Source organism: Cottoperca gobio, chromosome 10 (assembly GCF_900634415.1).
Source record: "Cottoperca gobio chromosome 10, fCotGob3.1, whole genome shotgun sequence".
Taxonomy (NCBI): Eukaryota; Metazoa; Chordata; class Actinopteri; order Perciformes; family Bovichtidae; genus Cottoperca; species Cottoperca gobio.
This window is the reverse complement of record NC_041364.1, coordinates 9846369-9861658: the sequence shown is the minus strand read 5'-3', so window position 1 is coordinate 9861658 and position 15290 is coordinate 9846369. Positions and strand designations below refer to the sequence as shown.

Sequence of the window (15290 nt, the reverse complement as noted above, 5' to 3'; positions counted from 1 at the left end):
AATACATTTGACATTTATCATTCAGTAATATAGTTATGTAATCATTAGATTGAAGATTTTTGCTATGTTTTTATTGGTTTATTTACAGAAGAAATACAGACAAGAAACATGGAGAGAGAGAGAGAGAGAGAGAGAGAGAGAGAGAGAGAGAGAGAGAGAGAGAGAGAGAGAGAGAGAGAGAGAGAGAGAGAGAGAGAGAGAGACAGAGAGGGGGAGGATTAATTTTACTAACCCCAGCCATAATAAAACCAGGGACATTGAAGTTACATGGTATGTGTGTTAACCACTTGATCACCAAGACGCACCTTAAAATGGCCAGTTCATAATGTGCAAATAGGTCATTCATAAATGTTATCATCTAGCATGATTGTAAATTATTCCAGTAATACTTTATTGCATGACCTTCAATCAATCAAAACATTCAACTGTATGGTTGAATATACATTTTAACATATACAAGTTTTCTTATAGTTCCTGTAATTCTGAAGTAACTAATAAATGTATCAAATATGAGGAGTGGAAGTAACAAAAACTCATTTCTAAAAATGGAGAATGGAGAATTTAAAAACAGAGGGGTAAAATGGATGTGAAATCAAAAATGGAGAGATAAATTATCAAGTGATTAGATATGATGAAAACAGAGCCATCTCTTATAATTCTCACCGCCTTTCTTTCATCATTCACAACCAAAGAAATGGCATTTGTCATTTAAGGAATGCAATATCAAAGGTGGGACACTAGAGGTAAAAAAAAAATATTTAATTAAATGGAAGTGATGAAAATTCTTACAAATTAAAATGCAAGTGATGAAATATATGCGAATTGTAAAACAGAGTTATACATTGATTGACATTTTATTTGAAACAGTGTTTCTGATAACCACTATGTTACTTTCTACTCTCAACTATTCATCATTCACAAAACTCAAGTCAAACGAGTCATGTTTTGCAGCACCTGTAAATATTTTTCCAGTATTTTGGGCTCATTGTTGTAGAAAATACTTTTTTCTTTTATTCTGAAAACAGTCGCACCGGAAGTCGTGTTGTCGTTAGCGGAAACCAGATCGTTAGCTTCAGGAAATCAGTTGGTGAAAAAAAGCTTTCCTTTCTGTGATCAAACCTCCGTAGCACAGAGTCAAACATACAGTGGGACAGCAACAAACTATCGCCAATGGACCGTCGGATTATAATATTCAATCTGCGGTGTGTCCGTCGATAGTACGCCCGGGTGCCGAGGCGCCGGGCCGGGCCGGAACCAGAACCAGGCCCGGACAGACGGACATAATCAGCGCTGCGTTTTGCGACACCGGCGGGCTGCTGTGTGTGTGCAGGAATTTGCATGCTGTCTGTAGGGGAAGTGTAATATGTATCACCGTGACTAGCTGTCTGTAGCTAGACGATGAGTCCCTTGTGCTTGTGTTTTATCAGATGCGATGTAAAGGCTTGAGGCTCGAGCATGGGACATCGTGAATTCAGACAGAAGCGAGCTAGCTTTAACGCGAGCTAACACCAGAGTTTAACGGACATCAACTTTTAGTAGCGAGGCGACCTAGGAAAACCAACGAGTATGATCACTTCACCTGGGTTTATGTGAAGGAAGGAGTTATTTTATATTATCAGTTCGCTTGTTAGCTCTTTAAAAGGCCTGATAAATGTTTCTGGAGCGAGTATAGCGGTGTAGCTAAGTCGTTAGCTGCTAAGTTAGCCTGCTGCCTCGACCGCCCCGATGAAAGAATACAAAGTGGTCGTGCTGGGCAGCGGCGGCGTCGGCAAGTCCGCGCTGACCGTCCAGTTTGTCACCGGCACCTTCATCGAGAAATACGACCCGACCATCGAGGACTTTTACCGCAAGGAGATCGAGGTGGACTCGTCTCCCTCCGTGCTGGAGATCCTCGACACGGCAGGGACAGAGCAGTTCGCCTCCATGAGAGACCTGTACATAAAGAACGGGCAGGGGTTCATCCTGGTGTACAGCCTGGTCAACCAGCAGTCTTTCCAGGTAACACACCTTAAACTGCACCTAGCTGTGGACTTAATCACAGCATCCAGACGCTGTAATGGGGTGTGATGCATACTCCCTAATTGCAGAGCCCTGCACCATCCAAATGTTTATTGTTTACTATGTATTATTCAAAGACGTAAATTAATGTGAGGTAAAAATTGTGAATTGGCATCATTATATAGGCCTAGGCTGTTGTGTGGTATCTGGTGTATTGCAAAACAATCATTGGTGGAAGAAGTCTTAAGCACTGAAGTAAAAACAACAATACCACATTGTAAAAATACTCAGTTACAAGTAAACGCATTCTCAATGGTTCTCAAGTAACAGTACAAAAGTATTGGCATCAAAATGTAGTTACATAAAGTAAAAGTACTCATTATGCAAAATTACCCTTTTCAGAATAATATACTATATCACTGGTTTAAATATGTATTTATTCATTTGTTTAATGTTTGTAAAGATGGGGATCACTTAAATTATTGTATACACTGCTGGGAAGCTTAACATATAATGTATCCTAATGAATTTTTTGATTTATAGTTTGTATCAATAATCTGAATATGCAAAGCAAATGGTAACTAAAGCTGTCAAATAAATGTAGTGTAGTAAAAAGTACAATATTTGCCTGTAATGTAGTGGAGTAGAAGTAGGCTATAAAGTTACCTGAAATGGACAAGTACCAGTAGCGAGTACAAGTACCTCCAACATTTTACTTAAATGCAGTACTGGAGTAAATTAACTAAATTACATTCCTCCACTGAAAACAATAATTGACTATAAGAGACGATTTATTTGTAGATTAAAAACAGGTTCATAGTTAAACTGTGTGCAGAAAAACAAGGACACATCTTTGCTTCAGAGTAATCTGAACTTTTCAATTTGACAAAACTTAGTTAACAGAAAACTCAAAATAGTGAATTGCCACAAAAAACATTAAAAAACACAACATAATCTACAGGTTTCATAACGACGGTAATACTTATGTAATGTTGAAGTTATACAAGAGGATGTTTCATGATTTACGCATTGTCCCAGTTTCCATACTACATACCGGTACACATTTTATATGTATAATTCTTATTGTATACTGTTATCAAAGTTAGTATAGAAAAAATATATTTTATATATATATATATATATATATATATATATATATATATATATATATATATATATATATATATAAAATAAATAAATAATAAGTGATGCAATACCATAAATCAAACTACAACTTTGGAAAGCCGTTGCCCTTTAAACGTTACAGAGAGAAAGAAAAGTGTGTAATACATAGGCCTATTCTTTTTTTTTTTTTTTTTTTTTTTTTTATCAGTTTCACCACCATACTTTAATTAATCCATTTTTCGGCAGCTGTGCAAGTTTACATCATGGTTTATATCCGCATAGTCTTAAATGTTTTTGAATGCATACGGACTTTTTGACTATCTAATTAACTCTCCTTTCCAGTGTGAACTGTACATTAAAATCTGCTAAAACAAAGTTTGTAGCATGGGATTAGAAAACGACTATATTGGCGTACTGATTATTTGTCTCAGGGCTACAAACTGCCTGCTGTTTTCATTAGAAACCACCCTTATCCTCGCCCTCTTCATCTTTCAGGACATCAGACCAATGCGAGACCAAATAGTGCGAGTTAAGCGCTTCGAGAAGGTGCCGTTGATCCTGGTCGGCAACAAAGTCGACCTGGAATCTGAGCGTGAGGTGGCTGGGTCAGATGGACGAGCTCTGGCTCAAGAGTGGGGCTGCCCTTTTATCGAAACTTCTGCCAAGAGCAAGACTATGGTGGACGAGCTGTTCGCAGAAATCGTCCGACAGATGAATTATTCCACGCTGCCGGAGAAGCAGGAACAGTGCTGCACAGCCTGTGTGGTACAGTGAGGAAGAGGTACAAGCACTGCCATTCCTTTCCTCTTTTGCATCGTTACATTCATATTTGGGCTGTCCCAAAGAGCTCACGAGCACAGCACAGTTGGCCACGCACTGACTTTACAAAATGTGATGAAATGTCCCTGCAGTGTCTGTGTAAAATGCTTCACAAGCTGAGGACAAATGTGACAAATAGATGAATGTGTGGCGTTTCAGTGCCATGTGAGGAAGAGGAGAGTTCAGTTGGAAGTGAGAAAGACGAGTGGGTGGTGCTGCTCCGTGCAAACCGTTGGTTTAGCTTGTTATCATAAGATCGCAGAAAGTATGTGGCATGAAGAACTGTGTATGAGCAGCTCAGGGCCGTAGAGACCAATGAAGCGGACGGTCCTGTGAGCCGAGCCGGAGAAAGAGGAAAATGTGACATCCTGCAAAATAAATTATGTTCCAAAACAGGAAGTTAACTTTAGATTCTGTGAGGGATATTGTCTGTGTTAACTACACAGATGCCATTGTGTAGCCATTGAAGCTTTTTATATTCAGGGCTGCATCTAACAATAATTTTCATTATTGAACAATCTGCCGATTATCTTCTAGATTAATCGACTGGTCCATAAAATGTCAGAAAATAGTGAAAAATGTCCAGGGTGATGTCATTAAAGGTCTTGTTTTGTCAAACCGAAAGATATTCAGTTTAATATGATACAAAACAGAGCAGGAAATCTCCACATTTCAGAGGCTGAAAACAAAATGTGCTATTTGAGTAAGAAATTACTTTAACAATTAATCAAATATCAAAACGTGTGGCAATCATTTTTTTTGTCATTTGACTAATCACTGTTTTATTTTTATTTTTTTAGAGATGCATCATTTGTCTGGATCATCACAAGGATTTTGATGAACCTGGGGACAAACTGACAAACCTTACCGCAGCTGGTAACGTTTCTGTTCAATGTGGTTTCTGACTGTCTATCACAGAGCATCTGACAGGAACGACGTCGGTCCTATTTTTGATATCATAACTGTTAAAAGACGTTTCTGCTGCAACCTTAACGGCCTTTGCGATGACCCAGGATGGAGTCAGACAGACGGACTTGTAATGAGCGAGAACGGCCATCTGTGAATTTCAGTCTTTTTTTTTTCTCTCCTTTTAGTCGGAAGTATACCTGAAATAATAAGCAGGAGTGTTTGTGAGGTTGCAGCTTCTTTTTAAAGCTGCTGTAATCACTATTATATACTTTATTATTACTTGTATTATGTCTCAAGTTTGGAATTTGACAAAGTATTTCATAATATCAAAAACATTTGGACTTTTAAGCATGCATACTTCGACCAGTTTGCTGCCCAGGTATGCTGCTCGCTTTATTTTGAAAATCTTGTCTAAAATAGCTCTTCTAACAGACACAAACTACAGCAGCGTGTACAATGAGTTTTTTTTAGCTTCAGGAAACTTGGACAGGATGTACAACTTTGTGGATTAAACCTGTAACATCAAACTGTACCTTTTTATTATCACAGTAGCCTGAAGCGGCAAAACTCATCTGAAAACATGCATGCTCAAAATTGAAAATGTTCTACTAAATCAACTTGAAGTGATAAGAAAGAGCCATTTTACTGTTTTTGGCCTGAATTCTGTCAAAGTCTTTACAAGGCATGGATCACGTGGACGCAGGTCTTCCATTTTCACTTTTCTCGAGGAGTCTCTGTGGGAGAATGATTTTGGACGACCAAAGGAAGCTCACAGTGCATATTTGTGTTTGACTACATGGCGTGTGTTGCTTTAAATTTAGGAGATGCTGATTTCTTGTCATCAAATAACTCCCGCTGCAATGTGGTTTGATAAAAGTTCTGGCACAGTTAATCAGATTTAACTTTGTATTTTTCTTTTTCTTATAGTAACCTATTTATTAAAAACTAATGACATGGGTAGCCAGTTTTAAACTTTTAATTTTATACTAGTTTTCTTCGCTTTTTGTGACTTTTCACATGGTACATTGTTTTATTTTTAAAGCTGAGGATTTAACAGAGCCTTAAATAATTTCTGTTGCACCCTGGTCTCATGTTTCTTTCTTTTTTGCTTCTCAAAAATATAAAATAAGTTGTCATTTGGTGATAAACATGCCTTTCTGCTTTTGTCACTGGGTACAGTTAAAGCATTATCTCTGATTAAAGCACAACTATAAGTCCATACACAATATTAGACTTCGTCAGGTGGCCGGAAATGCGGTGCGGACTGGTAGTAAAACAATTGGGTCATGTTTATTTCCAACTCTGCCTAACAATGACAACTTTCATGCTCTTTAGTGCAGAAGAAGTGCACCTGTTTCCTGTTATAATTTCAATAGTCGGGCTGCTCCGGTAACTCATCTGGTAGAGCGAGCACCTCATGTACTAAGACTGAGTCCCTACCGCATCTCCCCCCTCCTCTATCTCTCTCTCTATCTCGCTCCCCCTTTCCTGTCTATCTACAACTGTCCTATCCAAAAAATGCAACAAATAATTTTAGAAATCTTTAAACTCGCATGCCCATATGCATGTCGACACAGTTTGTGATTGCTGCGATTGTTCCACCTGTTCATACGGGCTAAAAGATCCCATCATAATGTCTTTCCAATGTGATCAGGCACAACGTCAAGTTGTCTCAAGTTAACAGTTTGTTAGACGAGTCAGTTTCTGTCAAAATCTTTAAATCAAATCAAATGTATTCGTATAGCCCAATATCACAAATGACACATTTGTCTCAGTGTGCTTTACAGACTGTACAGGTTACGACACCCTCTGTCCTTAGACCCTCTGTCCTTAGACCCTCTGTCCTTAGACCCTCTGTCCTTAGACCCTCGCACCGCACAAGGAAAAACTTCCTAAAAGAAACCCCATAATTAAAGGGGGAAAAATGGAAGAAACCTCAGGGAGAGCAACTGAGGAGGGATCCCTCTCCCAGGACGGACAGACGTGCAATAGATGCCGTGTGTACAGGATAAACAACATAGTACAAATACAACATTTGACAGAAATTATAATCAGGATATAATAAATAATTTCACAGCCAGTGGAACAAGTATAGTGACCAATAACTCTTTCACTGTACATGTGGGTATTGTTTCATACAGACAGCATTTTTTTTAATTCTCATGATCCCAGGAACTTCCTCTTATTTCCTGATTACATTTTATATATTGCAGTCGCTGCACGATGTGAGTAAAACTTGCGATACACGATATTATTTGTGATAAATAAACATATTAAAGTGTTCTCAGTTCTGCTGCTTTCAGTATACTGATAAAAAACAACAAATTGCTTGTTGAATTAAAAAATGAAAGGAAATTATTTCCAACATTCTTCAATTGATCGACTTGAACACAATAGTAAAAGAATGATAGTTATATTTTGCAGTATCGCGGTCTTATCCGATGTGTTTATCGTGCAGGTTGACATCACGATTCTGATTTTAAAAAAAAACCATTGTGCAGCCATGAAAAGTTTAAAGATTTATTTAACTAACTTAACGCAGGACATGCTGTGATGTTTCTGGTCATATCTGACAAAGAGAGTTAAAACCTTTTTAAGAATCTACATCATCTAAAAATACCATCTCTTAGACTCTGTCGACACTTTCCACTTCCTTATTGCTGTGTGTATCTGTTTTCATGCACCAGTGGAGCTTTGCAAGTTTTTTTTTCTTGAATTTGTCACACATGGTGCTGCTGTAGTTTCCACATCCCACAGAGCGCAAAGCTGGCTCTTCTTCTCGCTCTGCAGTTGTCAGCTGGAGCTGCTGTGTGCTCGCTGAGCTTGTGTATCCTTCGCCGAGCTGGCAGCAGCTGCTGTGTGACGCCTCTGAAGCAGGAGGGCCACCACAGCTCCTCCGAGCTCCTTAAGGGGGGAAAAAAGTGTCTTGTCCATGTTCCTGCTGGTTTTATCTCTGTACACACCACAAGAGAGTTGTAGGAAGAGCCATCTATACAAACAAAAACACGACTTTCACTAAGAATGTAAGTCATTTGTAGTTTTGTGTGCTCACAATATGTGTAGTATGCCTAATTACAGGACAATTTGTTATTGGGACGAAGTGAACTAGTGTTTGTAGTCTGTTCCCAGTAAGTATGGAGGACCACAAGTGTCGTGGAAATAGTTACGACGTGTTTCATATTTTATATTCTACAAGTTTATTCATTAGGATAAAACCCTTGAGATTAACCATCTCGTTTTTAAGGGGCCCGAACATGCAGTACAAACCAAAATGAATAACAAGAAACGAAACAAAGAGATTAAATGAGGAAAATGTTTTCTTTGTCGTAATGTCAAGAATAAAGTCAAACTTTCAGTATGTGTGCTAACGCTAGTAGTCTGATTTATTCTCGATATTTCGACTTTATTCTCAAAATACTCTTAAATTCTATGATTTCTTTCCTCTTATGACTGGCACCAATTCTCTTCTGTACATTTGTCCTCTAGTGACCTTGACATCTTTTGACCTGCAAGTTCCCACAGGGTTCATGGGAGGCCGCTCGTCACTTAGGGCGCCTGAAGTGAGAATATCAGCAGTGATAATGCGCCCCTCCCCTGGCCCCTCGGAGCCCAGCTGCCAATGTTAAGTACAAACCTTACTGCCCTGATTCTGCTGTGGAGCTCCGTCAGCATGTTTACTGGTGTGCACCTGCATTTCCCAGTTACAGGACGTCTATACATCACATGCTGCCTGGATTTGTCTTCAGTTTTGTTCAGGTGTGCTTGTGCTGGTTATATATTGAAAGGATAGTAACCCTTTCAAAGAGACATGGCACTTATTCACGTTGACACGATATTAGACTTCTGGATTGACATCCAGGAAATTGATCTGTAAAAATATAAAACAAACTAAAAGCCAACATCTACACACATAATAAAACATCAACGTCACCAAAAAAAGGTCATTGTAGAGTAGGAGCCCTGACTGCAAAGCCTTTACCACCTCTGTGAATGAATCTGGACCTTGAACATCAAGGAACGACGTATCCAAGGATCTCAGGGTTCGGGAAAGGACATGGGGCAATAAGAGCTCTGATAAATAACGTGGGCCTTCACCTCTCATGGCATTGTAAGTAATCAATATCTGGAAATCAATTCTAAAATTAAGGATCGAGAAAATGTGATTATGTCTCCCGAGTCAAAACCCTTGCAGCAGAGGGATTATAGTGCACTGAAACCCGGATCTGTGCAGATCAGTACAGTTCCTGTTCTTCCAGTCATCACCAGAAATATGTCTCTTCCATGTTTGTCATCTCAAGCACAATCCTTTCAATGTTTCGCAGCTGAATCTTCCCCTCTCAAACCAGAGTTTAACTTCCACCACAGCAGGAGCCTCCTTCTTACCAGCTGAATGCAGAGAATATATTAACATTGAATAACTAATAAAAGCTCTCTTCATTTTGATCCTTAATTTGTAAATCACATTGGTTTCTTTCTTTTTGTATTGACTCTATGATTATGAAACTAATGTGTCTTCATCAAGAGACATTTGAACTTTGCTTTGCTTTACCTCAGATCCTCTGCAGCTGGCCTCCTTGTCGTCCCAAGGATTTTAACAAAGACACACGGTGAGTCAGCGTGTAGCCACTGTGGCCCTAGTCTCTGGAGCAGTCTGCCTGAGGATCTTAGGGACTCCACCTGTGTGGATATTTTTAAAAGAAACCTTAAGACATACTGTATCTTTTTTGAGCCTGGCTTTTACAGTGCTTCTTCATTTGTTGCCTTAGTTTTTAAGTCTTTGGTTTTCATACTCTTTTAAATCCCTTGTTTTTATTTATTTCAGTGACTTTTTTACATTTAATTGTTTATTGTTGTTTTTTAGTCTTGAAAAATTGTACATATTGTCTATTTTACTTTTTTGTCTGTGCTGTGAAACACTTTTGGGTGCACAATTGTATGAAAGGTGTTGTATAAATAAAGTTGAGTTGAGTTGTATTCTAAATAACTAATATTACTCTACTTATATATTTGATGTGTTATTGCAGAAAATAAACTCAGAGGCAAACTGAGCTTTAAACTGGTATTTTTCCACGCTGCAGTCTGTGTATAAAGCAATTGCAGCTCCAGGCCTCGAGGTGGCAGCAGCACGTGCCTTCACGAATGTGACGTCAGCGGTCTAAAGCGGAAGTCGCTGTCAGGTCTGTAGCTGCAGGATGAGCTGTGAGAGGAGGCTAACAAGTGTTTGAAAAACACTTCAAAACTGACAATTTTAGCTGAGCAGCCATGAAGACTGTGTTTGTAACTGTCGGCACCACGAGCTTTGATGAGCTCATTGAAAGCGTCACGTGTCCAGAGACCGTTCAGGTGAGGAAAGTTGCTAAAGCTGAAAGAAGCACCTACATGTTATACTGCTACAGCTTTTTGTTGTGTTTTAATCAGTGACGTGCGGTGAGGTTCATGGCTGGGGAGGCACAGTCAGATTTATAAATATATGAACCCAACTCTGTAGCACTTTGAGTTTTGTTTATTCAAATGAAAAGTGCGCTTATAAATACAAATTATTATTATTATTATTATTATTATTATTATTATTATTATTATTATTATTATTATTATAACTGAGTAGCTTATTCACCATTTTCTTGGCAGCATGAACATTGGCTACTGGTTATTTTTCATATCTCATATCAGAATTCTTTATATAGACACACACACACACACACACACACACACACACACACACGTAAGGTACACATTTGGCCAAAAACTACTAACAACTCGCAGCTCGCATCTCTCCTGTATTCAATACGCAAATTCAGCGATTTTGACTATAAAAATGATCAAAATTATTGGAATCATACATAAAATGCAGTTATAGCACAGACCAGTGGACAAATATAAATTTATATTTATTTTATTATTTGTTTTTTTTACTTTTTATGATGACCGCACGTCCCTGGTTTTAATTATGGCTTTTTTTTAAAAAACGTGTTGTGAGAAATGCATTTTGTAATTATAACAAGTGTTTAGGGAATTTAATACAAAATAGACAAAGAGTTAGAAGCACAAGAGAAAATAAAGAATATTTATTTCCATGACAGAAATATTCTTAAAGAGAAACGGACACATATCACACGATCACTGTTTCTACACACAAATACAGCAGAAGGATGGGAGAAATCAAACTATAAAACTTGTCTCTACATGATATATCACTAAAGTTATCTTATTGTAAATGTAAACATGCGCATTTATATTCACCAAACAATAGACTGACTCCAGAGGGTTAATGTTGTAATGTTGTTGGTCAACGTGGTGTAAAGTAGCATAAAATAGAAATACTCAAGTTAAGTACAAGTGCCTCAAATGTGTACTTAAGTACATCACTTCAGTAAATGTACTTAGTTGTTTTTCACCACGTACAGTATGTCAGACATTCAATCTAGAAAAAACAATTGAATTAAAGTAAATTTTTCCAAGAAGATTTTTAGTTGTAGCACAGATAAAAACACAGCTGTTTATATCATTAATTTTTTGATTACTGTAAAACATTCATCAACAAATATTTACATGAATACATGTTGCAAATAATCCTTAGGGTTTCTTGGATATTCAGTAGAAGTTTCAACCCAATCCAGTAAAAAGTAAGCAATTGGTAGAATAAACAAACTTAAAAAGTATTACAAGTAAAGTTATGGGATTTTACAAGCACATGATTGAAGAAATGGCATGACATGAACTGGCAAGTCTGTGAGTTGTTATTCAAGGACCCTTTAGTGATAGTTCGTCTTTGTCCTGCAACGGCAACTCTTTAATGTAGTGTGGCCAATAATAATGTTTTTAATAAATAATAACCGCCACAAAATAAGAAACATGAAATCAAAACGGTCAGATGCTGTAATGCTGTCGGGTTTTGAAGCTGTTTTTTAGGAAATTAAATTAAAGAGTCTCTTTCTCATAATTAGTGGGGAAACTTCAGAATACTTCAAGACATCACCTGTTCAAGTCTTCACAGTGGTTTTAAAATAAATCTTCCAGAGACTACGGCAGCAACATAAAAGTGTGAATTTATGAACATGTGACCAGTTTTATAATCTCTTCTTTTTTCTCTCCCCACAGGCTTTAAAGGCTCGTGGATATGAGCGTTTGGTTCTTCAGGTTGGGAGAGGATCTCTTCTACCAGCTGCTGACAGATGTCCGCATGTCAGACTGGAGGCTTATCGATTCAAAGGCTCGATAGCAGAAGACCTCAAACAGGCGGACCTCGTCATCAGCCACGCAGGTGAGTTAAATATTAAAAACCACCTGGACTCTCGCTCCTCTCGTAAATAGTGGTTACATATTATTATATTTTTAATTCCCCCACAATATATAATTAAAATGTTTAACACAATGAAATACAGCCTTTTACATGTAATATAACGCATCATTAAATTGCTGCATTGACACAAAACAAACAAAGACAAACTCAAAACAAGAATGCTCCTTCCTGTTTTCATAAATGGTAATCTTTACAAAATGAAGTATATTAATTAAAAACTCTATAAGATCAGAAACGGCATTGTCCGCAGAAACTAATCGATCTTTTTATCATCTTTACACTAAATCCTCAACGTAATAAATAAAGGGCCTCCGTGTCTTCTCACATATATGCTGTTTATCCAGCGAGAACAGGTTGTTTCTGTGTTCATTTCCTGCCGAGAAGACATTTAATGACTTTATGGAATTCAAAGCAAACACAGGCATGTCAGCAGTGTGCAAACAATAAACAGAAAACTGATGAATAATACAGCAGAGCATCAGCAACAGACCGATTCAACATGAGGGCATCAAAGGGCATCGAGCAATCTATTAAAAACAGGATAATATTCAAGCACATGTTGAATATCGCATTTGTTTGCATTTGCTGCAGGTGTGTTTCCTATCCCACCGTGTGCTCAGTGCTGGTGAGACTTACAGTAGACAACAAGTGGGGTTGTAGAGATGAAGGTCATTATCCTGCATGACTTAGTGTTTGGTTAAGGGAGCTGACAATGAAAAGTAGACTATTAAACACTGTAATGTATTACCAGTTTTAAGCTTGTTTCAAAATTCTGATGAAAATCAAAGTTTTGTATTATAGTAAAAAGAAACTAGCAGACACAAACACAGACTGACTTCATGAATACGGATTCTGATCTTGTTTTTCTCCTCAGGCGCAGGAAGTTGTTTGGAGGCGCTCTGTGCCGGCAAATCTCTGCTGGTCGTCGTCAATGACAAACTGATGAACAACCACCAACTGGAGATGGCCAGACAGCTGCACATGGACTCCCACCTGTTGTACTGCACATGCAGGTATGTGCTTCTCGCATGCACAGTTTATACTGTGAAAAACTAAAATGACTTAAGTATACATGTATATTTATATACAGGAATAAATGCATAACTAAATATGACAATGAATAATTGCTGAAATAAATAAATCTGGAAATAAATGCGTAAATAATTAAACTGGAAATAAATAAATATCTTAAATCTATTTGTTATTGTTCATATTTGTTGTTATTGTTAATTTATTTATTTCTGTCTATTTATTTATGCATCTAATATTTATTTTGTCATATTTATTTATTCCTGTATTTATTGATGCATTTATTTATTGATACTTGAGCCATTCTTCCTCCTCCATGTTATAGATATAGATATAGTTCATTAGCAAAACAAAAGTAACAAACCCCCCTTTCTTTCTTTTTCTTTTTAATCTTTCAGCACCCTGATAGAAACTCTGAGGACGATGGATCTCTCCGTTCTTCAGCCCTTCTTGCCCGGACAGCCCAAGAACTTTGCGAATTTCCTCGATAGAGCCCTCGGTGTTCAGTGAAACTTTAATTTTACAGGACTGCTTGTTTTCTCATACATTATAATGATTTTAAAAATCTCATTTGAGTGTTTTCTAATTTTTTATGCAATAATAATAATAATTATATATAAATAAATACAATTCCAAATCCTTGTGTGTGCTTTGAATTTTTTGTATATTTTGTTCTAGGTTTAGTTTTTAGTTTTGTAAAAGTGAAAGGAAAAACAAAGCTTTACCAGGGGTTTGAGTCAAATGACAGCAGAGAGTTGAAGGCATTGTGTGTTTGTCTGGAGAAGTCTCATCAGCAACAGCTTTCTTCTCAAGAGGACAGACGTCTCGACTCAAACTCTGCCTGTAAGTCTGTTTGTGAATTAGCGTTGCTCTAATTCTTTTTATGTCTGTGTAATCTCAGTGGTACAGACCGTTCTTCATTTGTAGGCCAAGGGCTGTATCGGAAGAAATGCTGGAGGAAACAAAATGACATAGAAAAAAGTAAATAGTATACTGTATATTTAATTTATGGTGTCTATTATAGAGATTCAAAGGCTTTATTGTCATATGCACAACAGCTACAGCGTAAACTCTATGATATATATATATATTATAAATACACTTATGTATTTGCTGAGACTTATAAACAGTATTGAGATATTGTACATTTGCTGAGTTGTTGTGCACCTATGTACATAGGAATTTACTAGGGTTATTATGAAATTAAATCTGAATAATCTAAACTACAGTGTACACGGCTCACTTCCACTTATTCCAGAGGCCGACAAAGACGCAGTTTTCTGCTTTACAAAGACTAAAGAAATGAGCTGCATCACACAGAAAAGCAACATGTACCCAGTTTTACCACAAGGGTGAGATAATGTTTGAACCTATGACCTTGCGGGTTGGTTATCATATGTCCTCCCAGCACATGCATTCATGTTGTTAATATTTTATGCAGAACTTTGTTTTTATATGCCTCGACTACCTTTTTCTACCTCGATCTGTATCGGCAGAAAAGCAGGAGCCCGATCTGCTTCAGTGATCCGTGTATAAGAAGCTGTTATAAATCCTCTAACCTGCAGAGAAGAGTAAGTACTCTATGTACATGTACAGTCTGGGAAATTAGATTTTAGGTGCTTTTATTTTTGAAAAATTAGGATTTTTCTTGTTCAGCTGATGTGGAGTCGCCACGTTTGTGCAATTAAAAGACACGCTGTACAATTTTAGGAAACGTGTTGATGTTTGTCAAGCACTTGCTGATTAATCATTTCCTGGATTTACAGTTTCTTCAGCAGGAGACGTTTGGTTAAACAGGAAATGATTGGTGAACGGTGGCACGTCGCCTCTTTTAGCTCTTCAACCTCTTAACAGTATTTACAGTCAGAGCAGGAAACATTTGTGTCCCCTTTCTGCTACAGAGGCAGACTGTTCCTGCAGCAAATAATGAATTATTAATAATCAATGTGCCACCCAGATGTGTTTACAAACCTGTTAATGTGGTAGATCAAGTAAACAGCCTGGTTGCACCAGCATTTAGTTATACTGTTTGTGTTAATGTCCCAAAGTCTCTGAGGGCTAGATGGCATTTCTGGCAGTTTGATAACAAATATTCTCTTATATCACTTAT

General features: G+C 37.5%; 2 protein-coding genes across 2 annotated transcripts; both read left to right on the top strand.

Annotated features, from left to right (window-relative positions):
- The first annotated feature begins 1054 nt into the window (after positions 1 to 1054).
- On the top strand, positions 1055 to 5999 carry rap2c (RAP2C, member of RAS oncogene family). Its single transcript, XM_029441587.1, has 3 exons — positions 1055 to 1998; positions 3619 to 3904; positions 4743 to 5999. The coding sequence occupies exons 1-2, from the start codon at positions 1726 to 1728 to the stop codon at positions 3895 to 3897; spliced, it is 552 nt and encodes a 183-aa protein (XP_029297447.1). The 5' UTR covers positions 1055 to 1725; the 3' UTR covers positions 3898 to 3904; positions 4743 to 5999.
- A 3956-nt stretch (positions 6000 to 9955) lies between these two features.
- Positions 9956 to 13821, top strand: zgc:92907 (UDP-N-acetylglucosamine transferase subunit ALG13 homolog). The gene is made up of 4 exons (XM_029442017.1): positions 9956 to 10194; positions 11950 to 12112; positions 13026 to 13164; positions 13579 to 13821. The coding sequence occupies exons 1-4, from the start codon at positions 10114 to 10116 to the stop codon at positions 13688 to 13690; spliced, it is 495 nt and encodes a 164-aa protein (XP_029297877.1). The 5' UTR covers positions 9956 to 10113; the 3' UTR covers positions 13691 to 13821.
- The last annotated feature ends 1469 nt before the right edge of the window (positions 13822 to 15290 follow it).